We start from the raw sequence: 27752 nt of genomic DNA on the forward strand, positions 1-27752 counted from the left end.
AAACAGCGATATTAAATTAGAACACTTGCAGAATTGAGCGATAGTGATTTGTGGGGAAATTCATTTTATTATTTTTTTTTATAATTATTTATAGTTATTAATTATATTATAATTTATGATTTTGTGTTTCAAACTTTATCATACCCGGGATATCTACTAGACTCTTGTTTGGACAGATTTACAGTCAGGTCCATAAATATTGGGACATCGACACAATTCTAATCTTTTTGGCTCTATACACCACCACAATGGATTTGAAACGAAACAAACAAGATGTGCTTTAAATGCAGACTTTCAGCTTTAATTTGAGGGTATTTACATCGAAATAAGGTGAACGGTGTAGGAATTACAACAGTTTGTATATGTGCCTTCCACTTTTTAAGGGACCAAAAATAATGGGACAATTGGCTGCTCAGCTGTTCCATGGCCAGGTGTGTGTTATTCCCTCATTATCCCATTTACAAGGAGCAGATAAAAGGTCCAGAGTTCATTTCAAGTGTGCTATTTGCATTTGGAATCTGTTGCTGTCAACTCTCAATATGAGATCCAAAGAGCTATCACTATCAGTGAAGCAAGCCATCATTAGGCTGAAAAAACAAAGCAAACCCATTAGAGAGATAGCAAAAACATTAGGTGTGGCCAAATCAACTGTTTGGAACATCCTTAAAAAAGAACGCACCGGTGAGCTCAGCAACACCAAACGACCCGCAAGACCACAGAAAACAACTGTGGTGGATGACCGAAGAATTCTTTCCCTGGTGAAGAAAACACAACAGTTGGCCAGATCAAGAACACTCTCCAAGAGGTAGGTGTATGTGTGTCAAAGTCAACAATCAAGAGAAGACTTCACCAGAGTGAATACAGAGGGTTCACCACAAGATGTAAACCATTGGTGAGCCTCAAAAACAGGAAGGCCAGATTAGAGTTTGCCAAACAACATCTAAAAAAGCCTTCACAGTTCTGGAACAACATCCTATGGACAGATGAGACCAAGATCAACTTGTACCAGAGTGATGGGAAGAGAAGAGTATGGAGAAGGAAAGGAACTGCTCATGATCCAAAGCATACCACCTCATCAGTGAAGCATGGTGGTGGTAGTGTCATGGTGTGGTCATGTATGGCTGCCAATGGAACTGGTTCTCTTGTATTTATTGATGATGTGACTGCTGACAAAAGCAACAGGATGAATTCTGAAGTGTTTCGGGCAATATTATCTGCTCATATTCAGCAAAATGCTTCAGAACTCATTGGACGGCGCTTCACAGTGCAGATGGACAATGAGCCGAAGCATACTGCGAAAGCAACCAAAGAGTTTTTTAAGGGAAAGAAGTGGAATGTTATGCAATGGCCAAGTCAATCACCTGACCTGAATCCGATTGAGCATGCATTTCACTTGCTGAAGACAAAACTGAAGGGAAAATGCCCCAAGAACAAGCAGGAACTGAAGACAGTTGCAGTAGAGGCCTGGCAGAGCATCACCAGGGATGAAACCCAGCATCTGGTGATGTCTATGCGTTCCAGACTTCAGACTGTAATTGACTGAAAAGGATTTGCAACAAGGTATTAAAAAGTGAAAGTTTGATGGATGATTGTTAATCTGTCCCATTACTTTTGGTCCCTAAAAAAAGTGGGAGGCACATATACAAACTGTTGTAATTCCTAAACCGTTCACCTGATTTGGATGTAAATATCCTCAAATTAAAGCTGAAGGTCTGCAGTTAAAGCACATCTTGTTCATTTAATTTCAAATCCATTGTGGTGGTGTATAGAGCCAAAAAGATTAGAATTGTGTCAATGTCCCAATATTTATGGACCTGACTGTAAGTGTGTTATTGCTAAGAATTACAGGCCTACAATATAAAACGCCAAATTTCTATGCAAAACAATTGTACCGCTTTGAGATTCAAACATCTGACATAATCATACCGCCAGGCAGTGGCGTTGCTAGGGGGTGGCTTTTGGGGCTATAGCCCTGAATCTGGGGCACACAGCCCTGAGTCTCTGCAGGGGTCCCCAAAGGGGAGGGGAGTCTCTCTGGGGACCCTGATCTAAGTGGGGGGGCTCTCTGGGGACCCTGATGTAAGTGGAGGGGCTCTCTGGGGACCCTGATGTAAGGGGGAGGCTCTCTAGGGACACTGATGTAATGGGGGCTCTCTGGGGACCCTGATGTAAGTGGGGGGCTCTCTGGGGGATATACACACACACGTATAATGCAGTATATACATGTGTATTCCCGCTCAAGCGTATGACTATCTTTACTACGCTGCTATGGGCTTTAGCCCCAGATCTTTTGTAGACCTAGCAACGCCCCTGCCGCCAGGGTGGTTAAGAGAAATAAATTCTCTTTTGCATTCAAGAAGTGTTTGGGACCTAATAACTTTAATTGCTTTACACCCACCATGCCTCACAACCCACCATAGGGTGTCAGCTATCTCTGGCCTTGGAGGTTCTCATTAGACCGAAGGAGGCCGGGGACTTTGCTACATGCACAAAACTCAATGCCCAAAAAAGGTGCAGGCGCTTCTTTGGTGCGTTTGTCGTACACAGGGCGGATCATTCAAATCAAAAACACACACAGAAAGCGTGGAGGAATGTGTGTTCACACAACACTCAAATGTGACTGCAGCCATAAGTGCGGATTATTCATTGAAGTGAGCTCCCGCACCACAAACCCACCAAAGAAGCTCCCACACCTGTCTTATTTAAACGTGCGTTTTAACATGTGTGAATACACGTCTATTGGCCGCATTTGAGGTGCCATTAACAATGAATGGCAAGACAAGCATGACACACATTTTCATGTGCTCCATGAATGTGCGCCAAAATGCACACCACATGGAGCGTGTTCACGGAAAGCTTAAATGTAAATGGAGCCTAAAGGCTGATGACCAATTAAACCTCTGCATCGCCTTGTTTTCATGAAGGAATGGTGACAACCCCATACCTGCCAACATTTTGAGATGGGAATGAGGGACACCTACTAGCAAACGTATGTAGGCATAGGACACGCCCCCTGCCACACCCCCTTTAAGGAGAAATAAAGTGATTGTAAAGGTAAGAAAAAAAAAACAAAAACAAACGTATCATACTTTCCTCCACTGTGCAGCTTGTTTTGCCCCGAATCTGCTCTTCTGGGTCCCCCGGCGGCTCTCGCGGCTCCTCCCCTCATCAGATAACCCCCTGGGAGAAGCGCTCTGCCAAGGGGGTTACCTTGCGGGTGCACTCCTGAGTCCAGCATTCGGCGTCCATAGAGGGCGAATGCAGGACTCGGCCCCGCCCTCCATGTCATTGGATTTGATTGACATCAGGGGGAGCCAATGGCTGCGCTGCTATCAATCTATCCAATCAAGAGCCGAGAACCCCGGACAGAGAGAGAGCGTGTCCCCGCCAGGTCAAGTTCGAGGGTTCAGGTAAGTAAAACGGGGAGGGGGTGTTTTTTCACCTTAATGCATAGGATGCATTAAGGTGAAAAAACATGAAGGTTTACAACCCCTTTAAGAAAAAAAGTAAATAAAAAAGGTCAAATCTACAATGGCTTTTTTTTTTTTACTACTATTCCTTTATATTGGCTTTTGAAATGTACAAACGCAGCAATTTAGAATTTGGATGAAAGGCTTAGCACTGGGAAACACTTTTCGGAAGATAAAACGTGCATTTTATATACAATTATATAGATCAGATCAAAATGAGGTACAAATGAGGAGGAAAGAGGGACAGAGGGACATGGCTCCAAATCAGGGAGCAATGTCCCTCTTTTGTGTTCTGTCACTCTGAGGTCTACAACAAGATGGCCGCCCAGAGGAAAGGAGACAAGGTGTCCGGGAGATTCGGCCTCTGGCGGACAGACTTACTTCTCTGAAGCTTCGTCTGACAGGAAGTGACGTAAAGTACTCGGTCAGACTACACCGGCCAATGAGGAAGTAGTTTATCACTGAGGGCAAGTTCGGGAGAAACAGGAGGGGGCGGCGGGGTCCGGGGACATGAGGCGGTGACAAGGTATGTGCAGGCCGACCGGCCGGGGGTTACATCGGACACCATGAACATTGACGTGGAGTTCCACATCCGACACAACTACCCCTGGGCCAAACTACCAGCCAACGTCAGACAGGTGAGGAGCTACTGTCCCCTCCCCCCATCACCTGAGATTAGCCCCACCCCATCACATAACCCCGCCCCATCATCTCATCCCACTCCCATTCTGTCTCTGGCCCCACCCCCATCATCTGTCCCCAACCTCCATCAAGTGTCATCACTCCATCACCTGTTATCACCTCAGATCTCTGTCCCCTCCCCCATCACCCAGACCCCTCCCTCAACCTGTGTCCCCACCCCCATCACCCAGACCCCTCCCTCAACCTGTGTCCCCACCCCCATCACCCAGACCCCTCCCCCAACCTGTGTCCCCACCCCCAGACCCCTCCCTCAACCTGTGTCCCCACCCCCATCACCCAGACCCCTCCCTCAACCTGTGTCCCCACCCCCAGACCCCTCCCTCAACCTGTGTCCCCACCCCCAGACCCCTCCCTCAACCTGTGTCCCCACCCCCATCACCCAGACCCCTCCCTCAATCTGTGTCTCCACCCCCAGACCCCTCCCTCAACCTGTGTCCCCACCCCCAGACCCCTCCCTCAACCTGTGTCCCCACCCCCATCACCCAGACCCCTCCCTCAATCTGTGTCCCCACCCCCCATCACCCAGTCCCCTCCCCCCAAGCTCTATTCCCACCCCCATCACCCAGTCCCCTCCCCCCCAAGCTCTATTCCCACCCCCATCACCCAGTCCCCTCCCCCCCAAGCTCTATTCCCACCCCCATCACCCAGTCCCCTCCCCCAAGCTCTATTCCCACCCCATCACCCAGTCCCCTCCCCCAAGTTCTATCCCCACCCACATCACCCAGACCCCTCCCTCAACCTGTGTCCCCACCCCCAACATCCAGTCCTCCCCCCAAGCTCTATCCCCACCAACATCACCCAGTCCCCTCCCCCCAAGCTCTATCCCCCCCTCCCCCCAAGCTCTATCCCCACCCCCATCACCCAGACCCCTCCCCAATCTGTGTCCCCGCCCCCATCACCCAGTCCCCTCCCCTAACCTGTGTTCCCACCTCCAATACCTAATCCCCTCCCCTAACCTATGTCCCCACCCCCTCACCAATTACCTCCCGCTAATATTGGTCCCCATCACCCAGTCCCCCACCCCCATCACCCAGACCCCTCCCCCATCACCCAGACCTCTCCCCCAACCTGTGTCCCCACCTCCATTATCTGTCCCCTCCCCCAGCCTGGGTCCCCACTCCTATTACCCAATCCCTTCCCCCTAACATTTGTCCCCACCCCATCACCAATCCCCCCTCTTAACATTTGTCCCCATCTCCATTACCTGTCCCCACAATTATCACCTAGTCCCCTCCCCCCAACCTGTCTCCCCACCCCCATCACCCAGACCCCTCCCCCAACGTGTCACCACCTCTTCCTAACAGTTGTCTCTACCTCCATTACCTGTCCCCACGCCCATCACCAATCCCCTCCCCACATCTATAACCTGTTCCCACCTCCATCAACCAATCCCCTCCTTCAACGTGTGTCCCCACCCTTATCATCTGTCCGTACCCCCCAACATGTGTCCCCATCAACAATCCCCTCCCCCCATCTCCATCACAAAGAGCATTCAAGAGGAATTCAGGATCACCTGGAAGACGCTACTCTACCACCCTATGAAAAGCAATCCACCGTGGATCTCTTTTCAGAGGGTGTTAGAAACTGTGAACCAAGACTAAGACCCGACTCACCTTTGTTGTGATCTGTGAGAGTCTTTAAGAATGAAATGAGTTCCCATCACAAGGAGCTGGAGAGGTCAGAGATGAGCTCCGGGGAGACCTTGTACCACAGTGCTAAGATTGGAGGAGAGAGCAGAGAGGTGACCTTATCACTCTTCTCCTTTCACAGTCCAGTAACAGGCTGGGGGAGGGACAAGACCCGTGTTACTCTTTATTTACGAATTATTGTCTTTTGTCATTGATGATAATGTGTGTACATGGATAGAAAAATGATTACTTCTGGGTGCAGCCCCCCCCCCACCTTATATTTACCTGAGCCTCATCTCCATCCAGCCATTGAGGAGAGCGTGGGGGCGGGGCCTAGCCATGCTCTGTGTGTGAATGGACAATGCCCATTCACAGGAGCGATCCTGCTGAGTGCCCCCCAAAGTAGGAGGTTTGCTATTGGGGGCACTCGGCAGGGAGGAGGAGCCAGGACTATCCAATGGGGGACCCAAAAAGAAAAGAATTGGGGCTGCTCTGTGCAAAACCATTGTACAGAACAGATAAGTGTGACTTTTTTTTTTTTAATTATTACCTTTACAATCACTTTAACCATTTCCTCACCACCCCATAGCAGATTTACTGCTACAGAGCAGCCGTTCTGTGCAGAATCACATGTGTGTATGTATATATGTGTATATATACAGTGCCTTGCAAAAGTATTCCCCCCCCCTGGCATTTTTCGTGTTTTGTTGCCTCACAACCTGGAATTAACATGGATTGTTTGAGGATTTGCATCATTTAATTTACAGAACATGCCCACAACTTTGAAGATTTTTTTTTTTATTGTGAAGCAAACAACAAATAGGACAAAATAACAGAAAAGGTCAATGTGCATAACTATTCACCCCCCTAAATTCAATACTTTGTAGAGCCACCTTTTGCGGCTATCACAGCTCCAAGTCACTTTGGATAAGTCTCTATGAGCTTGTCACATCTTACCACTGGGATTTTTGCCCATTCCTTCTTGCAAAACTGCTCCAGCTCCTTCAAGTTGGATGGTTTGCGCTTGTGAACAGCAATCTATAACTCTGACCACAGATTTTCTATTGGATTGAGGTCTGGGCTTTGACTAGGCCATTCCAACACATTTACATGTTTCCCCTTAAACCACCCAAGTGTTGCTTTAGCAGTGTGTTTGGGGTCATTGTCCTGCTGGAAGGTGAACCTCCGTCCTAGCCTCAAATCACACACAGAGTGGTACAGGTTTTGCTCAAGAATATCCCTGTATTTATCACCATCCATCTTTCCCTCAACTCTGACCAGTTTCCCAGTCCCGACTGCTGAAAAACATCCCCACAGCATGATGCCTCCACCACCATGTTGCACAGTGGGGATGGTGTTCTTTGGGTGATGTGATGTGTTGGGATGGCCCCAGACATAGCGTTTTCTTTGATGGCCAAAAAGCACCTTCCTCCATACATTTTGGGAGTCTCCCACATGTCTTTTCGCAAACTCAAAACGTGCCATTTTGTTTTTTGCTGAAAGTAATGGCTTTCTTCTGGCCACTCTGCCATAAAGCCCAACTCTATGGAGCGTACAGCTTATTGTCATCCTATGTACAGATACTCCAGTCTCTGCTGTGGAACTCTGCAGCTCCTCCAGGGTTACCTTAGGTCTCTGTGCTCCTCTCTGATTAATGTCCTCCTTGCCCGGTCCGTGGGTTTTGGTGTGCGGCCGTCTCTTGGCAGGTTTGCTGTTGTGCCATGTTCTTTCCATTTGGTTATGATAGATTTGATGGTGCTCCTAGGGATCATCAAAGATTTGGATATTTTTTTTATAACCTAACCCTGACTTGTACTTCTCAACAACATTGTCCCTTACTTGTTTGGAGAGTTCCTTGGTCTTCATGGCAGTGTTTGGTTAGTGGTGCCTCTTGCTTAGGTGTTGCAGCCTCTGGGACCTTTCAGAAAGGTGTGTATATGTAATGACAGATCATGTGACACTTAGATTGCACACAGGTGGACATCATTTCACTAATTATGTGACTTCTGAAGGTAATTGGTTGCACAAGAGATTTTTATGGGCTTCATAACAAAGGGGGTGAATACATACGCTCATGCCAATTATCAGTTTTTTTTTCCGAAAAATAGTTTTATGTATATATTTTTCTAATTTTACTTCACCAACTTAGACTATTGTGTTCTGATCCATCACATATAATTCACATTAAAAAAAACATTGAACTAAAGGCTGTAATGTAACAAAATAGGTAAAAAGCCAAGGGGGTGTATACTTTTGCAAGGCACTGTGTATATATGTGTGTGTGTGTGTATATATATATGTATGTATGTGTGATTCTGCACATCCACCTAGGGGACGTGGGTCCATGCCACTTGCGCTCTGCTTCTGCTGTGTTTAATTACAGCAGATGCCGATCAGCGGGTACCAGCCAATGCAGGACCGCTGTCACCTGCTGATCGGCATGGAGAGACACAGGATGGAGCTCTACCTATATAAACAAGACAGAGCTCCGTCCTGTCAGCGGGGATGTGATGGATGAAAATTCATCACATCCCTTATGCCACGTACACACGACCGGACTTTCCTGGCAGACTTGGTCCAGCGGACCGGATTTCGTCGGACAATTCGATCGTGTGTGGGCTCCAGTGGACTTTTTTTTTCTCAAAAGTTTGACGGACCTAGAAATGAAACATGTTTCAAATCTATCCGTTGAACTCGAGTCCGGTCAAAAAATCTGCTCGTCTGTATGCTAGTCCGACGGACAAAAACCGACGCTAGGGCAGCTATTGGCTACTGGCTATCAACTTCCTTGTTTTAGTCCGGTCGTACATCATCACGTACGAATCCGTCGGACTTTGGTTGATTGTGTGTAGGCAAATCCAAAAGTCCGCAGGACAAAGTCTGCCGTAAATTCCGCTCGTGTGTATGCGGCATTAGTGAAAGCACCTCACACAGTACACAAACACTGGTCAGGCACACCTTTAACCCGCCCTAAATGTTAACCCCTTCCCAGCCAGTGTCATTAGTACAGTGACAGTATATATTTTTAGCACTGATCACTGTCTTAGTGTCACTGGTTCCCACAAAGTGTCAGTTAGTGTCAGACTTGCCACCGCAATGTCGCAGTCATGCTATAAGTCGCTGATCGCTGCCATCGCTAGTATAAAAATAAATAAATAAAAATTCCTTTATATAACCCATAGTTTGTAGACGCTATAACATTTGCTTAAATCTTATCTTTTTTTTTGTTTTTGTTTGTTTTTTTTTTTTTCAAAATTGTCGGTCTATTTTTGTTTATAGCACAAAAAATAAAAACCGCAGAGATGATCAAATACCACCCATGAAGGGGGGTAAATCTTCCGGAGGTCAAGTGGTTAAACGAGAAAAGGCTGATTCACAGCATTACACATGATGGCAGAGCGGGTGCAGCATGACCCCATTTATTTGACTGGGTCACTTTTGGTAGCCGTATTGGAATGTGACAGTGGTTTAATGTGCTACTAAACAGTAAAATCAGTCTGTATATGCAGTAAAGCATGCTTGTTATACTCACCCTGTACAACCACTTTTACCTACAGGTAAGCCTATATTAAGGCTTACCTGTAGGTGCTGGAAATATCTCCTAAACCTTCACGGTTTAGGAGATATTTGCAAAAAAGCCGAGCACCGATGTCATTGCTGCATGCACACTTTAGAAAGGGCATATTGTGCCGTTTCTAACAGGGGTCCTGCCGTGACTGGCGGCTCCGGCGCGCATGCATGGGAGTGATGTCATGCGACTCCAGCCAATCACAGACCTGGAGTTCGCAGCCCTGGAAGGAAGAGAGGTGAAGATGGACGCTCGCCGCTAGTGTGGACAACGGTGACATCGCAGGCTTCGGTGTCAGGTAAGTGACACATAATGGGCTAGTATGCATTATGCTTTCCCTTACCTTACACCGAAGCCTGCGATGTCACCGTTGTTATGCTTTACCTTTGCGGGGAAATAAAGAGGAAGTAAAACCCATTAGTGTTTACTTCCTCTTTAAACCAATATACACTTATTAGCATTTTTTTTTAACAAAAATATGTAGCAAAAATATAATACATATTGGCCCAAATGTATAAAGAAAATAGATTTTTATTTTTATTGGATATGTTTTTTAGCAAAACAAATCTTTTCTTTTTTTTTTTTTTTTTCAAAATTGTCGGTCTATTTTTGTTTATAGCGCAAAAAATAAAAACCGCAGAGATGATCAAATACCACCAAAAAAAAAGCTCTATTTGTGGGGTAAAAAAAAAGGTAATTGTCAGTTAAAGTAACGCAGTTCCGTATCGCAAAAAAACAGCCTGTTCATGAAGGGGGGTAAATATTCTGGAGGTCAAGTGGTTAACCTAGAAAAGGCCGATTCACAGCATTACACATGGTGGCAGAGCGGGTGCAGCATGACCCCATTTATTTGACCGGGTCACTTTTGGTAGCAGTATTGGCCGTTGAATGTGACAGTGGTTTAATGTGCTACTAAACAGTAAAATCAGCCTTTATATGCAGTAAAGCATGCTTGTTATACTCGCTGTGGAACTTAAGGGGTTAATTTTCTGCATTGTGTAAAAAGGGCTGTTTGATCCTGTATGCACAGATCCTTCCCCTCTTGCACTGTCTGTCTGGGGAAGGCCAGCTACCCTGTTTCCCCCGAAAAGAAGACCTAGCGTGATTGTCAGTGATGGCTGCAATATAAGCCCTACCCCCCAAATAAGCCCTACCCTGTTTCCCCGAAAGTAAGCCCTACCCTGAAAATAAGACCTACAAGGACTTTAACTAGGGCTTATTTGGGGGGTAGGGCTTATATTGCAGCCATCACCGACAATCACGCTAGGTCTTATTTTCTGGGAAACAGGGTAACACAGGTAGTGTAGCCGACCTGCACATGCTCAGTTGTGCCTTTTATGCTGGAGAGAACATTTACTTGTTTTCAAAGCTAGCCAGGTCACATGATATTGACATCACACATGTGGGCGTGTATACAGGCTGCAGTGGAAATCCCCTCCCACCTGAACTCTCAGCACTGGAGAAACTGTGCAGTTTATCATGTAACTGTGGTATACAGATCATCCAGAAAGGTATATAGTGGCAATATTTTAATGTAAAAAAGAAGAGTTATAAGCTGTGGGCACTGCGGGGGGGGGAGATGAACTATTTTTATATTACTGGGTTTCGTAAGACTTTAATTTTTGCCACAGCTGAGAAGTAAAGTGTCGTGGCCATACCACGTGTACAGCCCTGAGCGGATGTATGTTCTTCTGTAGGTGGGTGGTTGGGGGGATGGTAAAATTTGATCAATACAGTGAAATTGTAAAACCTGGATGTTCCATTGATTAATACGAAGTCTAGATGGTTTGTAAATTGGACGTTGTCTGGAGATTGTATGTTAGAACTACAGCGCTTGACCCAGTGGGCGGATGTGGCCAACGTTCAGAGATCGTCCACCGATTTGTAAATATCCACTTGCCGACCAGCCGCCGCAGTTGTACTGCAGCAGAATGGCACGGCTGGGCGAAACGACGTTATGTTACGTCTTTTCAGCCTGTGGCCACTAGGGGGAGCGCGCCGGCTGCTCGCCCCCAGAGCCGATGTGAGTGCCCGGCGGTCACGATCACTGCCGGGCTCCCGCGATCGCTGCTGACACATGGAGAACCGGGATCTGTGTGTGTAAACACAGTTTCTGGTTCTCTGAGGGGAGAAGAGAGAGATCGTTTGTTCATACTAAGTATGAACAGTGATCTGTCATCTCCCCTACACAGTCCCCCCCCCCCCCTTCAGTTAGAACACACCCAGGGAACACAATTAACCCCTTGATCGCCCCCTAGTGTTAACCCCTTCCCTGCAAGTGACATTTTTACAGTAATCAGTACATTTTTATAGCACTGATCACTGTGTAAATGCCAATGGTCCCAAAATAGTGTCAAAATTGTCTGGCGTGTTCTATTGTGAAAAAAAAAATTGTCTGGCGTGTCCGCCATAATGTCGCAGTCCTGATAAAAATCACCAAATGTACCAAAAATATGTAGAAGAATACGTATCGGCCTAAACTGAGGAAAAAAATATTTTTTTAATATATTTTTTGGGGATATTTATTATAGCAAAAAGTAAAAAAATATTGCTTTTTTTTTTTTCAAAATTGTCGCTCTTTTTTTGTTTATAGCGCAAAAAATAAAAACCGCAGAGGTGATCAAATACCACCAAAAGAAAGCTCTATTTGTGGGGAAAAAAAGGACGTCAATTTTATTTGGGAGCCACGTCGCACGACCGCGCAATTGTCAGTTAAAGCGACGCAGTGCCGAATCACAAAAAAATGCTCTGGTCAGGAAGGGGTTGAAATCTTCCGGGGCTGAAGCAGTTAAATATCACGCAGCCTTGTTAAAGCGGCATTAAATCCAGAACCAAAAATGGAATATATTGAAGCTTACCAATCAATAGATGTGGTGGCTGCATTTGTTTTCTTTTCTCTGGCTTTTTTCCCCCCTCTCTGTTTTCATCTGGTGATTTGGCCAGTAACACACCTGCTGTATTAGATTGCCCCCCCATTCTGGATGAAGGAGCACGGGGGGGGGGGCACATTTTTGGACAGCCGCATTGTCAGTCTGGGGAAGACTTTCTCAACCTTTTCAACACAGAGGAACCCTTAAAAAAACTTTCCCGTTGCAGTGAACCAGGGATATGCAATTAGCGGACCTCCAGCTGCTGCAGAACTACAATTCCCATGAGGCATAGCAAGACTCTGACAGCCACAAGTATGACACCCAGAGGCAGAGACATTAGTGTGATGGTCGGTGGGAAGAATGCTCCTTACATTGGTGGTCATTGGGGAGAATTATTCCCTTACAGATGGTTAAAAAGATCAGTGGTGACCTTGGGAACTTATCTGAGAGGGAACCCCGAGCAACCTCCTGGAGGAACCCTGGTCTAGGGGGGGGGGGAGGGGAGTGTTAAATGTTTTAGCAGATTTAGATACACTAACAAGTCGAAGCCAAACTCCAGCTCACACTTTATAATCATTTACAGCCAGCAAACAGTTTTTTTCTTTTTTTCCTTTTGGGATGGAAAGGTTTTATATGGATAAATTAAAGCTGACCATTGTAAGCCCCCCCCCCCCGCCAGTGTTAACTGGTTGGTCTCATCCACGTAAACTGATACATTCTACTGGAGAGTTTGTGCTGTGAAAAACAGACTTACTGGCCAGATCACCAGATAAAAGTAGGTTGGACTTGATGGACTTGTGTCTTTTTTCAACCTCACCTACTATGTAACTATGTAAAATAACCTAAGAAAGAACACAAATGCAGCCATCACATCGGAGAATTGAGAAGCTGCAATATAATACATGTTTGGTTTTGGGTTTAATGCGGCTTTAACTGGCATTAGTGGGCAGTTCTCTGATGGGGATGGAAGGTCAGTGGGAACCCCCCCAACAATTACACTGGATGTACCTCTACACCCTTCCTCCTGTATTCGAGGCTTTAGTCATTACCGTATTTGAATTTTTTTTTCTTCTTTTAGGTAGTAGCTGACACCTAGGATTTGTTTGCTCAGCTTGTAAATTGTTCAGCAGAGAATTTGAGATGTGTGTATAAATAATGCATTGAGCAGCGCAGTGCTAATGGGTAATATTGCCGCTTTGTAGGGCCTGCAATCCAGGTATAGCTTAACTCGTTTTTAAAATGCCCCCCCCCCCACCCCCCGAACATCTATTCTGACTAATCTGAAAGATATACACTCACCGGACACTTTATTAGGTACACCTTGCTAGTACCGGGTTGGACCTCCTTTTGCCTTCAGAACGGCCTTCATTCTTCATGGAATAGATTCAACAAGGTGTTGGAAACATTCCTCAGAGATTTTGCTCCATAGTGACATGATAGCATCACGTAGTTACTGCAGATTTGTCGGCTGCACATCCATGATGGGAATCTCCCGTTCCACCACATCCCAAAGGTGCTCTATTGGATGAGATCTGGTGAGTGTGGAGGCCATTGGAGGACAGGGACCTCATTGTCCAGTGGTGAGATGATTGGATCTTTGTGACATGGTGCATTATCCTGCTGGAAGGAGCCATCAGAAGATGAGGACACTGTAGTCATAAAGGGATGGACATGGTCAGCAACAATACTCAGGTAGGCCGTGGTGTTTAAACGATAATCAATTAGTACTAAAGGGGCCCAAAGTGTGCCAAGAAAATATCCCCCGCACCATTACACCCCCCACCACCAGCCTGAACCATTGATACAAGGCAGGATGGATCCATGTCTTCATGTTCTTTACACCAAATTCTGACCCTACAATCTGAATGTCGCAGCTGAAATCGAGACTCATCAGACCAGGCAACGTTTTTCCAATCTTCTATTGTCCAATTTTGGTGATCCTGTGTGAATTGTAGGTTCAGTTTCCTGTTCTTAGCTGACAGAAGTGGCACCCAGTATGGTCTTCTGCTGCTGTAGCCCATCTGCTTCAAGGTTCGATGTGTTGTGCGTTCAGAGATGGTATTCTGCATACCTTGATGTAACGAGTGGTTATTTGAGTTACTGTTGCCTTTCATTTCAAACCAATCTGCCCATTCTCCTCTGACCTCAACAAGGCATTTTCCTCCACACTACTGCTGCTCTCTTTTTCGGACCATTCTCTGTAAACCCAAGAGATGGCTGTGTGTGAAAATCCCAGTAGATCAGCAGTTTGTGAAATACTCAGAGCAGCCCGTCTGGCACCAACAACCATGCCATGTTCAAAGTCCCTTAAATCCCCTTTCTTCCCCATTCTGATGCTCGGTTTGAACTTCAGCAAGTCGTCTTCACCACGTCTAGATGCCTAAATACATTGAGTTGCTGCCATGTGATTGGCTGATTAGCAATTTGAACCGAGCAATTGAACAGGTGTACCTTTATAAAGTGGCCGGTGAATGTATATACTTACCTATTTTTGGGCCGCTCTGGCCCGGTTGTGTGATCCAGCTCCCCTGTGGCAGTCAGCGGCTGCGAGGGAGAGGGGGGAGAACATCGACAACAGCTGGTAATGCCTGGAAGCGTTGGCATCACCCTTACAGTGTTAATATATGAAATATGAAAATAGTTCATCTGCCCTCCCCCCCCCCCCCCCCCAGCTTATAAATCTTCTTTTAACATTAAAATTTTGCCACTATATACATTTTTGGCTGATCTGTATACCGCTATCAGTGATAAACTGCACAGTTTCTCCAGTGCTGAGAGTTCAGGTAGGAGGAGATTTCCACTACAGCCTGTATACACGCCCACATGTGTGATGTCAATATCATGTGACCTGCCTAGCTCTGAGAACAAGTAATTATTCTTCCAGCATAAAAGACACAACTGAGCATGTGCAGGTTGGCTAGTCTGCCTGTGTTAGCGGGCCTTCCCAAGATAGATAGTGCAGGAGGGGAGGATCTGTGCATACAGGATCAAACAGCCCCTTTTACACAATGCAGAGGATTAACCCTTTAAGTTCCACAGTGAGTATAACAAGCATGCTATGCTGCATATACAGACTGATTTTACTGTTGTGGGTTTCGTAACACTTTAACCACTTCCCGCCCGGCCTATAGCAGAATGACGGCCGGGCGGTGGTTGCGTTATCCTGACTGGGCGTCATATGACGTCCAGCAGCCACTGCGCGCCCGTGGGGGCACACATCACGGCAATCGGTGGTGCGGTGTGTCAGTCTCCGACGGAGGCTCTTTACCAGGTGATCAGCCGTGTCAAATCACGGCTGTTCACGATGTAAACAGGAAGAGTTGTTGATCAGCTTTTCCTCACTCGTGTCTGACAGACGCGAGTAGAGGACAGCCAATTGGCTGCTCTCCTGACGGAGGGGGGGGGGTCTGTGCTGATTGTTTATCAGCGCAGCCCCCCCCCTAGGATCCCGCACAGGACCACCAGGATGGCCATCCACACTGGGGCACAAGGTTTGCCCCCCCCCCAGATCACCAGGGAAATGCAAATCTGTGCCCAGGCAGCTGCCAATCAGTGCCCACTCACAATGCCTACCACTGCCAGTGCCACCAGGGATGCCCATCAGTGCCCATCAGTGCCAGGTATCAAAGCCCAGCAGTGCTGCCTGTCAGTGCCACCCATAAGTACCCATCTTTGCAGCCTTTCAGTGCCCATCAGTGTCACCTATCAGTGCCCACCAGTGCCACCCAGGAGTGCCCATCAGTGCTGCCTACCAGTGTCCATCGTCGGTGTTCGTCAGTGCCCGCTCATTGGTGCCACCTCATCGGTGCCAACTTATCAGTACCCATCAGTGAAGGAGAAAACTTACTTATTTACAAAATTTTATAACAAAAACAAAACTTATTTTTTTCAAAATTTTCGTTTTTTTTAAATTTATGTTTAGCAAAAAATAAAAACCGCAGAGGTGATCAAATACCATCAAAAGAAATCTCTATTTGTGGGAACAAAATGATAAAAATTCTGTTTTGGGTACAGTGTAGCATGACCGCGCAATTGTCATTTAAGCCACAGCGCAGAAAGCTGAAAATTGGCCTGGGCAGGAAGGGGGGTAAGTGCCCTGTATTGAAGTGGTTAATCTGCTATTGCCCATCCATTGTCAGCGCTCCCTCCCCTCTCCTACTGTTGCTGCTAACTGACACGGGAGCTGGATCACGTGACTGGAGTGGCATGAAAATAGGTAAGTATATACGTTGTTCTTACACTGGTTAGTCAGCATGGGTGTCAGGAGGGAGCATTTTTAAGACTAGGTAAAGCAGAGTTCCACTCATTTGTAAGTTTATTAAAAGTCAGCAGCTACAAAAAGTGTTGCTGCTGACTTTTAATAAACAGACACTTACCTGTCCCACGGTCCAGTGATGCGGCCACCCGAAGCCTCGCTTCTCTCCCCCACCTCTCTCTGCGGCGCCGGCACTGCAAGTGCACACTGCGCTTTCTTAGTGGCCAGGCAATCTTCTGGGTAGGGCTGGGGAAAAAATCGATTTAAATCTTGAATCGAGTTGAGAGGTCAAATCGATTCAAAATTTAAGCAAATCGATTTTTTTTTTATTTCTTTTTTTTTTTTTTTCACCGCGCCAGTCCTGAGGAGCTGCAGGCATGAGTTTTTAGGCGAGGCCATGGCTTCGGCCTAGTCCGCGGCTTCGGCCGGACTCCGCTGACTAGGCCAAAACCGCGGCCTCGCCTAAAAACTCCTGCCTGCAGCTCCCGAGGACTGGCGCTGACACCGCGCTGGTCCTGAGGAGCTGCGGAAAGGAGTTTTTAGGTGAAGCCGCGGCCTCGCCTAAAAATTTATGCCTGCAGCTCCTCAGGACTGGCGCGGTGTCCAAAAATTTAAAAAAAAAAAAAAAAAACTCCATTCGAATCGTGAATCGAGTTTTTTTTTTTTTAAGAAAATCAAAGTTTTTTTTTTTTTAAAGAAAATCTCCCAGCCCTACTTCGGGGACCTGTGACATGTCCCAGAAGATCGTAGAGAGGGAGAGGAGGAGTCGCCTAGGCAGCGAGGAGACCAGGAAGTGGGAGCTGGGTACCTGTCAAAACTAGGTACCCGCTCCCCCCCCCCCCCAAAAAAAAATGACATGCCAAATGTGGCATGTAAGGGGGCGACGAATACTTAAAGTGGGGGTTCCACTTTTGGGTGGAACTTCGCTTTAGGTTTATCCTAGAATTCTACTTTTACATGTTCACTTTTAGGCGTCTCTGGCTGTATGACTGCAGTGGGTTGTACTTTGATGACAGCGACTGATGGGAATGGTTTGGTGTACACTGCAGAGTGCTGTGAGATCATTTACCACCATATCAATGAATAAAACATGGTACACCGAGTATTTCCTTCTCTTCTGTTTATTAGATCTTTAGTCTCCTCTGATCATTTCATTCCTGCAGTCTGTGACAGCTGTCAGATCCAATCTGAATCTAGAACTCACATCTTTTTTATTTTTTTTAGAATATACAATATTATATAAAATAATTCTTTTTTTTCTAAATGTTTTGTTTTCCCGCAGAGCTTAGGAAACTCACAGAAGGACTATGAGAAGCACGTCATCCTGTACAGTATTCTGTACAGTATTCGGAACCAGCTGAGGTACCGCAGTAATTTAGGTAAGGAGATGATGTATTCTGAGAACACGGCACAGTCTGTACCGGATCCGGCTCAAGTCACAAATGCCGGAATAAAGAGGCTGATTCTAATTTTATTGAACAGAATGAAATGGTTCGAATGCCTGAAATGGTTTTCATAATTTAATCTGCTGCTTCCTGTTTCTTTTCAAAGGGCACTTAACAATGCAAAGTCCTTTTTTTTTTTTTTTAAAGTGTACCTGAATTTGAAACAGCAACATGTTCACTCAAAGAAGAACTTTAGCGTAGAAAAAAATGCAGAGGGTCGCAGAGGGTATGTCTCCTCTGTAATAAAAGCTTCTTAGCTTACTGCTATCAAGTCTCTAAAGATTGTACACCGAGCCGTATGGTGTACAGTCTTGACATGCCCTGGTGCCAGGATGAATAAACTCCTGTGAACATGGCGTGGGATCTTATGTCATCCTATGCTTGCTAATCAAGGATGAAGGCAGAAGAAGGCCAGGCAAAGATGTTAGCAGCAGCGAGGGAGCTTGCAGACTTTCCATACTTGGAGGTGAGGTGCATTGCTCTTTAAAAGCCTGCTCCGCACTTCTGCATATACTTGCCATCTTTTTTTTTTTTTACTCACACCACTCTGTTTTTCATCCTGGAGTAAAGACCTACAGTACATACTGTGCAAAAGTTTGAGGCAGTTGTGAAAAAACACTGTAAATGAAGAATGCTTTCAGAAATAGAAGTTAGACCCCTTTCACAGTGAGGCAGTTTTGCAGGCATTTTAGAGCTAGAAATAGCGCCTGTAAAGCGCCTGAAAACTGCCTCCCATTCATTACAATGGGTGCTTTCACTCGCGGGAGGTGCGCTTGTGGGACGTTCGGGAAAAGTCCTGCAAGCAGCATCTTTGGGGCGGTTTGGGAAAGTTGTATACAGTGCTCCCAAAACGCCCCTGCCCATTGCAATGAATGGGCCGTGCTTCAGAAATACCTGAAAAGCGTTAGGGAAGCGCTGCAACATGGGAGTTTTTAACCCCTTTTTTGAGGTTAAAAGCAAAATGAGTGCTGCTTTACCGCTAACGGTGTGAAAGCAGCCTGAAAGTGTTACTAAACCCACCACAGTAAAATCAGTCTGTATATGCAGTAAAGCCATCTTGTTATAATCACTGTGGAACCTAAGGGGTTATCCTACGCATTGTGTAAAAAGGCTATTTGATCCTGTCTTCTCTGATCCTTCCCTTCTTCCATTGTTTCCAATCCATCTCCTGACAGAGCCTTGGGGGCACTCTGCACATGCTCAGTTTGGTGTGTATTTGTGTATTGCTAGAGAGTTTTTTTTTTTGGGGGGGGGGTGCATGTGATCAGCACAGGGCCAATCAGCACTGTCCAGACAAGGTCAGGGGTCATGCAGCCTCATAAAACACTCAGAGGGGAATGTAAACTCCTTCTACAAGCTTTAACCAGTGCTTGGCGCAGACACTAATAGAAGTAACAAAACTGCTATATACTGCTGATGAGAAAAGGTATTTAGCAGTTTAGATTTACTAAAACAATTGCATTTCCATGTTCTGTGTTTTGTGGGAAACCAGATATAGTGAATGCAGAGTCCTGGGTTTAGTAACACTTTAATCATAAAGCTCTATGTAAAATGTAAAAGGATTTTAACAGATTGATGGCCAATTCCACTACGTTTTAGTGGGTGGAGTCTGGGAGTGTGGCCCCTGCAGTCATGACATGGCAAGGTTGCCAGCATGCACAGCAAAGATTGGAAGGTTTTACCTTCAAAGAAATAAATGACAGAAAACCCCAGAGCACCCCCCCCCCCCCCCATTCAGAGCTTGGGCTTGAAAAAAGATTATATAGGTGCAGAGCTGTTATGAGGGGGTCTGATGTGGGTAGTGCACCCCTGGGGTACTCTTCCTGTACCCCAGAAATCTTTTGTGGGGGGGGGGGGAGCTCCAGGCAAGCTTTTAGGAGGTTTACTGTAACATGAGATGTTATGATTGAGAATCTTAAAGTGTCTAGCTGGAATTTAGCTTGGCGTTGTCCCCATTACAGGTTTGCTTCAAGCCTGAATCAACATGTTCAAGGGCAGGCCATGTTTACTTTGCTGCTTTTGAACACCCTGCAAACAGCTCACACAATATCCTGAGTGTATCCAGACAGTCTCCATTGCCATGCGACTGCGACATTCTTATCTAACAATCCTTTCTTCTTCTAATAATCACTTCTGTGACAATGTCTCACAGTAAATGGTTTGGACCCTGTACTGTATGTCAATTTTAATTAAAAATTGGAGGACTTCAGAGGGCATCTAAGACAACAGCAGACATCAGATATAAAGATCAGGGGAACTCTACAGGAAACAGAAGGAACTCCACACCAGTCCAAAGTAGAGCTGAACAATTTTGGCTAAAATGAGAATCGCGATTATTTTTTGCTTAGAATAAAGATAACGATTCTCGCGGCGTAACATCATCTTTCACATTATACAAAAAAATTGGGCTAACTTTACCGTTTCCTTTTTTTTTTTTTTATTCATTAAAGTGTATTTAAAAAAAAAAAAAATGCATTTGAATAAACCGCTGCGCAAATGCAGTGTGACATAAAATATTTATTTATTTCCTAGGGTCTCTACTAAAAAAATATATATAATGTTTGGGGGTTCTGAGTAATTTTCTAGCAATAAATATTTATTTTAACTTCAAAGTAGCAAGTGCCAGAAAAAGGTTAGTCTTTAAGTGGTTAAGAGCCCTTTCACACTGATAGTTTTAGTGGCGCTTTACCGGTTGTTTTTGAAGCTCTTTTCGGCTGCTAGCGGGGAGCTTTTAATCCCCGCTAGCATCCGAATAAAGAGTTAAAAGCGCAAAGAAGCTGCTTGCAGGACTTTTTTTGACGTCCTACCAGCGCAGCGCCCCAGTGTCAGGCTTTCACACTAGGATTGCAGATGAGGCATTTTTCAGGCGCCTTTTTTTTTTTTTTTTTTTACGCTAAAGCGCCTGAAAAATGCCTACAGTGTGAAAGGGGTCTAAACTTCTCTCATCTACAGAAGTTCATTCCTTAAGGCCTCTTTCACACGGACGATCCGTTCAGGTCCGCCTGTCAGTTTTTTAGGCGGACCTGAACGGACGCTCCATAGACCTCCTATGGAGCGACGGATGTCAGCGGTGACATGTCCGCTGACGTCCGACCCGCTCCGAACCAAAAAAAGTGTGACGGAGGAAAAAACCTATTTTTCCATCCGTCATCGGATCAGGTGACGACAGACTCTACGTTCCGTCTTCTTCCGATCCCCCATAGGGGAGAGCGGCGCTCTGATAGGTCGGTCCCTGCACAGTGTGCAGAGACAGACCTGTCATCTGCCTGCTCAGCGGGGATCCACGGAGCGATCCCCCCCGCTGAGCAGAGCAGGCTCCGTACATGGACACGTCCGTGTGAAGGAGCCCTTAATCTAAGAAGAAATGTTACTTTGTTTATACTTATCCGTGATGTTGTGATAAAACTTGGCAGGCTGCCTGGATTTATTTTTTTTTTTAACAGCTGTGAGAACTCTCTGCACTTGTTAGAAAGAATCGTGAAATGCTGTTTTGAAGATCAGGAAGGGAAAAGAATCGCGATTTCAATTCTTGGCGATTAATCGTGCAGCTCTAGTCCAAAGCATTGTTTTAATAACGCTCAGTAGAAAGAAATCCAGCGCATTTCCAGGATTTGGATATTCCCATTTTTTCAAGGCTTGTGTATCGTATAATCACTAAGGCCTCAATTACAATAGTGGTTGGGGGGGTAAAAAATGCACGATGGCACAGATAAAGGTACTGCAATGCAAAATTGCCCCCCACCCCCGCGCTGTGTTCAACAGGCACTACCGCCCGTTGAACGTGACATATTCAACTGAAAGGGGCGCGCCAAAGATGCCTCACAATCACGCAGTTGTTGCTCCATGGGGCAGGTTTGATGGGGTTACAGCAGGCAGTGATCAGGCGACATATCTCCTCACTTCCTAACACCCACAGATTGCTCTTCAGAGGGCACAGCAAGTGTAAATGAGCCCTAAATGTGGCTGGATTCAACTGAAATGCAACAATAGATATATGTTACAGAACAATTTTTTGCCAGTGGCAGTCCATGCAGCGTGGAGTAGCAGACCTCTTTTAAAGGCTAAAGTTCATTTAAAAAGAAAAAAAAAATTCTCCCTGATTGCTGCACAAGTGGAAACGTGGATAATACAGTGACAAAAAGAAAACAAATTACTTGCAAACTAACCAATAAACTCAATAAAAAAAAACAAATGGAAGCTGCTAACACTCAAATGTGTCCCCACATGTAATAACAATCAAATTAAATAAAAATGTGGCGCTACCTTTAAAACAACAGAATAAGAAATAGATCCACTTAACTCTTCAACAAAGCATATTGTGCTCCCATAACTGCTAAAGATCTGAATGAGTAAATAAAGTGAAATACTTCAATCCCATTCCTAACAGGTATTGAGCTCCAGTGATACAAAAAGTCACAATATGTGCAAAACAGAAGAAAAGTAAAATAAATATATCAACAAAGTCAAAAAAAATTAAGTGCATAAACAAATGCATATCCCTCCCCAGATCCCCTGCAATGGAAAAATTGTTCCATTTCATGCTGAATAAACTACATTATTAATGTATCTCAAATAGAAAACTGTCTTTAGATTTTTACTCCAAAAGCATTTTATTAACCACTTGCCAACCGCCGCACGCCGATGTACGTCCCTACTTTGGGGACGGATATCGTTGTTATGGCAGCAGCTAGCTGCCATAACCCCAGTATCCCCGTGTTCGGCCGGCTACAAGATAAAAGTGGTCTCTGCGGCAGTTTCGCCGCAAGATGACTTTTATCGGTGGCGGGAGAGGGCCCCTCCCGCCGCGATCCGGTGCCATCCGCCGCTTACCTGAGCCGTCGGCAGCGGCGGAAGCGATCGCGTCCTCTCACTTGCTGTGCATGGGGACGAGTGAGGGGAAGATGGCTCCCACCCGTCTCCATGACACTGCAGGGCGGAAGCGACGTCAAAACGTCACTTCCGCCCATACGTCTTAAAGGCACATTTTTTCAAATGACAAATTTTTTTTTTTTTTTTTTATATTGCATTTAAGTCCAAATATGAGATCTGAGGACTTTTTGACCCCTGATCTCATATTTAAGAGGACCTGTCATGCTTTTTTCTATTACAAGGGATGTTTACATTCCTTGTAATAAGAATAAAAGTGACCCAATTTTTATTTTTTTTTTAAAACAGTGTAAAAATAAATAAAATCAAGTTAAATAAATAAGAAAATTTTATTTATTTTTTTAAAATGCCCCGTCCCGTCGCGCTCGCGCGCAGAAGCGAACGCATACGCGAGTAGCGCCCGCATATGAAAGCGGTGGTCAAACCACAAATGTGAGGTATCGCCGCAATCATTAGAGCGAGAGCAATAATTCTAGCCCTAGACCTCCTCTGTAACTCAAAACATGCAACCTGTAGAATTTTTTAAACGTCGCCTATGGAGATATTCGCATGTATGTACACACTGCTACTGAGAAGAATATATAAGTGTGCAAACTGACATATAAGCATAATCAATACAGGTGTGCAAAATCGCAAAAAAGTGCATAGTGCTAAGTGCTCTTAACAGTGTTCTAAAAACTACTAGCAACAACTATGAAGACTATTTAAGACAGTAAAATGCCTGTTCTTTCATCCCCTGAAGAAGTCACGTGATCGGTGACGTCACGCGTAGGGACGGAATGGGCATTTCAGTTTGATTGAGGCTAACGAGCTCGCCGCTCGTAGGAGTTTTATGCCGATTTGTAACTTCCAATGTGAGTACCTGTATCTGTTTGAATAAATTCATAATTTTAAAACCTTATTACACTATGCGGTACCCCCCTGTCCTTTATTATTGGTACACTCTAATGTGAGGAACGGAGGTGGAGACAAGACCCGCGCTGGTCCAGGACCACCATTTATAGACCACAGCCATCTAGTTTGCCATCCAGTGAGCACCATCAGGCGTGGAAGTAGTGAAAGAACCTGTACAGCCCAGGACCCCAAGTAAAAGACCACAACTACCAGCTAGCTGATTAATGCGGTTGTACCTAGCACCACTAGGTAAGGGGCCACTGCTTACTTAAGTGTGTTATTGCACGAAGAAGAACCCTGCCTGCCACCCCCTGACACCTCACCTGAGCACAGTGAATTTGTTTATTGCACCCGTAGAGGACATCACCACTGTTGCACTGTGGACATTACCATTGTTTGGTTCATTTTGTGCATAGATGCATGTTATGTTATCTTATATGTGTTATAGTGGCCAATAGTAACAAGAGTACACTGTTTGAGTTTTTAGAACACTGTTAAGAGCACTTAGCACTATGCACTTTTTTGCGATTTTGCACACCTGTATTGATTATGCTTATATGTCAGTTTGCACACTTATATATTCTTCCCAGTAGCAGTGTGTACATACATGCGAATATTTTAGTTCATTGAAACACCTAGCTTGTTTAAATTTTTTTCTTATTTGATTGCTATATTTTGTTTTTAATAATCACCTAGCAGCAATATCATCTGATCTATTGCATAGATACTAGCGTTAGTATATATTTCTTTCTTTTTTTCAGCACAGGAGACATTTTTTTAGCACAATAGATATATATAATTTTTTTTGATCCACCACACAGTGATTCTCTCTTTTGTAGCACCGGAGAATAGTAGTACCCTCAGCACTACGCACTTTTCTATGCGTTTTTTTTTTTTTGCACATTGTTTTGCCAGATTGCACATAATTTACAAGTGGTCATATGTTTAGTGTACAGCTTACACCAGTGCACTTTGCTGGGTCTGATTAGTAGACTTAGTCTCTGCACAGACTCCTTTTCCATCCATTTTTTATACAGTTTATCTTTTGAATATTGATATGAGATTAGCGGCATGACATTCTGATATCAGCAACCCCTCTATCTAGTGCAATATCCATCTAGTGATATTATATTTATTGCACCTCATTGTATTTTTCTGGTTAGCGCAGCACCCTCTTTCTTTATTTGATAGTGCTGCCACTGCTGTCCTGTCCAGCTCCGCCGTCACCAGCCTAGTATGAGATTTCTTCCAGCTTGTTGTGCCCACAGTAGCCCCCAGTAATCCATCCTTTGTGATCCAGGAGAGAGGCTCTCCCCATCTCTCTCCTAATAAGAACAGCCGACCGAAAAACCCATTTAATGTACCACCTGCCTGAGGATTATGTTCTGCTCTGTTAGAGGAGCTGTAGGGATTCTGTTCTTGTTGCCAGACAATTAAGCTGTGTTTTTTGCCAGCTCTGTGGTTGGCCTGTAAAGAAGGAAGCAATGTTGTTGTCGTGCTAAATTCCTGAGTGTGACTCGCCTTGGGGAAGGACCATGCGGGAGGCTAGAGTGGAGGGGCGCTGATCTCACGTTGGATTTACAAAGATCTGCTTCTCAGCAGACAGACGATGTAGAGCCAGGGACAAGGTTGAACTACAATATGCAGCAAGCGATGACGTGTAGTTCCTCAACAGATGGAGTGTTGCTTTTTTGCCTGGAACTGCAGCCAGGGGTGTGTGAAAGGAAACATTCCGAGCAAAGATTGCACAACTCTGGGCCTCTTTTTATTTGAAACTTGCAGAGTAGGTCATTTTTTTTTTTTAAAGCATTAGAGGTTTTTTTATCAGATGGACAAGCCTGTAAATTTATACTGAATTGAATAACAATATGTGCGGCGCTAAGACCAACCAGTGAATAGATGAATAAATAAATAAAAAATGTATTCAATAAAAAATACAATATAATAAGGTGAGTAACTATAACAATAACCTAATACACAAATCTTATAATTAATAAATATTTCGAATTTTTAATAAATTAACCCTGTGCGAATAGTCCAAAAACGTGCAGATAACATTCAAATATTAGAACGTTCAAAATAAAGTGCAAGTGCTCCGTGTGCTGCACACTATCCATTTCCTCTATCCACTTTGCGCAAATCACCGTACCCCTACGTCGGTACTTTGACATTAAATACGGGGGTTGGGGCTGCAGCTAGCTGCCATAACCCCGGTATTTTCCGGAACGAAGTGCGTTTGTCTTTTGGGTAAAAGTGGTCGCCACGAGATCACTTTTATCGGCGGCGGGAGAGGTGCCCTCTGGTAGCGGCAGAGACTATCGCGTCCTCTCCCGTGGATGCCTGGCTGCCGTCTGAGGGGAAGCTGGCCCCCTGTTCGGCTCCATAGCTTGGGAGGGCAGAAGGAACGTCAAACGTCACTTCCACCCATAGCACTTAAAGGAATTTTTTTTTTTTCAATTATTTATTTTTTGTATTGTGTTTTAGTGTAAATATTAGACTTGAGGTCTTTTTGACCCCAGATCTCATATTTAAGAGGTCCTGTCATGCTTTTTTTTTCTATTACAAGGGATGTTTTCATAGTTTGAAAAAAAAATGAACAAATTCATATGCGCACATCTTATTTGTAGTGCAAAAAAACAGGGAAAAACAATACAATATTTGAAATAAAGAACAATTTTAATCAACATAAACTTATTTAGTATTTCGCAGAATCCCCCCCCATCACAGGCCCCCCATTACAAAGACCCCCCATCAGACCCCCCCATCGCAGATTCCTCTGCATCACAGAGGACCCACCACCACAGACTCCACCCAATTACAAAGCCCCCCATCACATATGCCCTCCCATCATAGATCGCCCCCCCATCACAGACTCCCCCACTCACAGATTCCCCCCGCATCGCAGAGCCCCCTATCGCAGCCTTCCAATCACAGATCCCCCCCATCACAAAGCCCCCCATAACTGATCCCCCCCATCACAGATCCCCACAATAGACCCCCCCCATCACAGATTATTCCCCCATCACAGATTCCCCCCCCCCCCCCCATCACAAATCCCTCCCATCACAAAGCCCTCTCATCACAGATTGCCCCCCCCCCCAATCCCAGAGCCCTCCAGCGGTATTACACTGCCCCGTCGATGGAAATTTGGCATTTTATATTGTAGGCCTGTAATTCTTAGGAATAACACACTTAAATCTGTCCAAACAAGAGTCCAGTAGACATCCCGGGTATGATAAAGTTTGAAACACAAAATTATAATATAATAAATAACTATAAATAATTATAGCAGATAATAATAAAATGTATTCAATAATGTAATCGAATCAAAAACACTGAAATTTGCCAAGTTGCAGAATTGTCGCTGTTGTCACTTTCAGTGTTTGATGACGAATTTTCCCACAAATCACTATCGCTCAATTCTTCAAGTGATTATAATTTATTCTCGCTAAACCGCTTTTGATGTAAAGGGACGGTTTTGGTCGCTATGGACAATCTCCAGTTTCCAGGCAGAAAGAACAGTATATATAATACAAAACTGCATGCAGGGCACTGGACAAACCACTAGGGACAAAAGGGATGTGAAATAATGTGATACAGTAATGCAATGTGTAAGATCACAGTGTACTGTATGTATTGTGTGTTTTAAACTTTTTGAATCTGGCACTGTGCTCCGTCCCCGTGCGTCGCAACGCTTGCAGGGAACGGAGCTTGGCACTGTGATAGATTGAGCGGGGTACACAGCCATCGCACACAGCGGGGAGACATCGCAGGATCCTGGGGACAAGGTAAATAACTTTGCCTGGATCCTGCAATGTGATCCCGAGTCTGGCTCGGGGTTACCGCTTTTGGTACTGAAAATCCACCCCGAGCCAGACTCGGGAATACCACCAGGGAGGTCAATAGTTATAGGTTGGTTGTTTGTTTTTTATTTTGATATCTGGTGGGAACTGTAATATCTACTTGACAATGTATCAGATAAGGTTACTACCACTTGATAATGATTTCGGAGGGGCTTATAGGCCTATTGGCT

General features: G+C 45.0%; 1 protein-coding gene across 2 annotated transcripts in view; it reads left to right on the forward strand.

Moving 5' to 3' along the window:
- The first annotated feature begins 3862 nt into the window (after positions 1-3862).
- Positions 3863-27752, forward strand: part of FAM91A1 (family with sequence similarity 91 member A1) — a 108103-nt gene continuing 84213 nt past the window's right edge. For both annotated transcript variants that reach the window (XM_073632220.1, XM_073632221.1), the window contains exons 1-2: positions 3863-4108; positions 17776-17872. In XM_073632220.1, the coding sequence (XP_073488321.1) occupies positions 4037-4108; positions 17776-17872 (169 nt within the window). In that variant the 5' untranslated portion in view covers positions 3863-4036. The remainder of the gene's footprint in view (positions 4109-17775; positions 17873-27752) is intronic.

This window comes from Aquarana catesbeiana, linkage group LG05, assembly GCF_042186555.1.
Source record: "Aquarana catesbeiana isolate 2022-GZ linkage group LG05, ASM4218655v1, whole genome shotgun sequence".
NCBI lineage: Eukaryota > Metazoa > Chordata > Amphibia > Anura > Ranidae > Aquarana > Aquarana catesbeiana.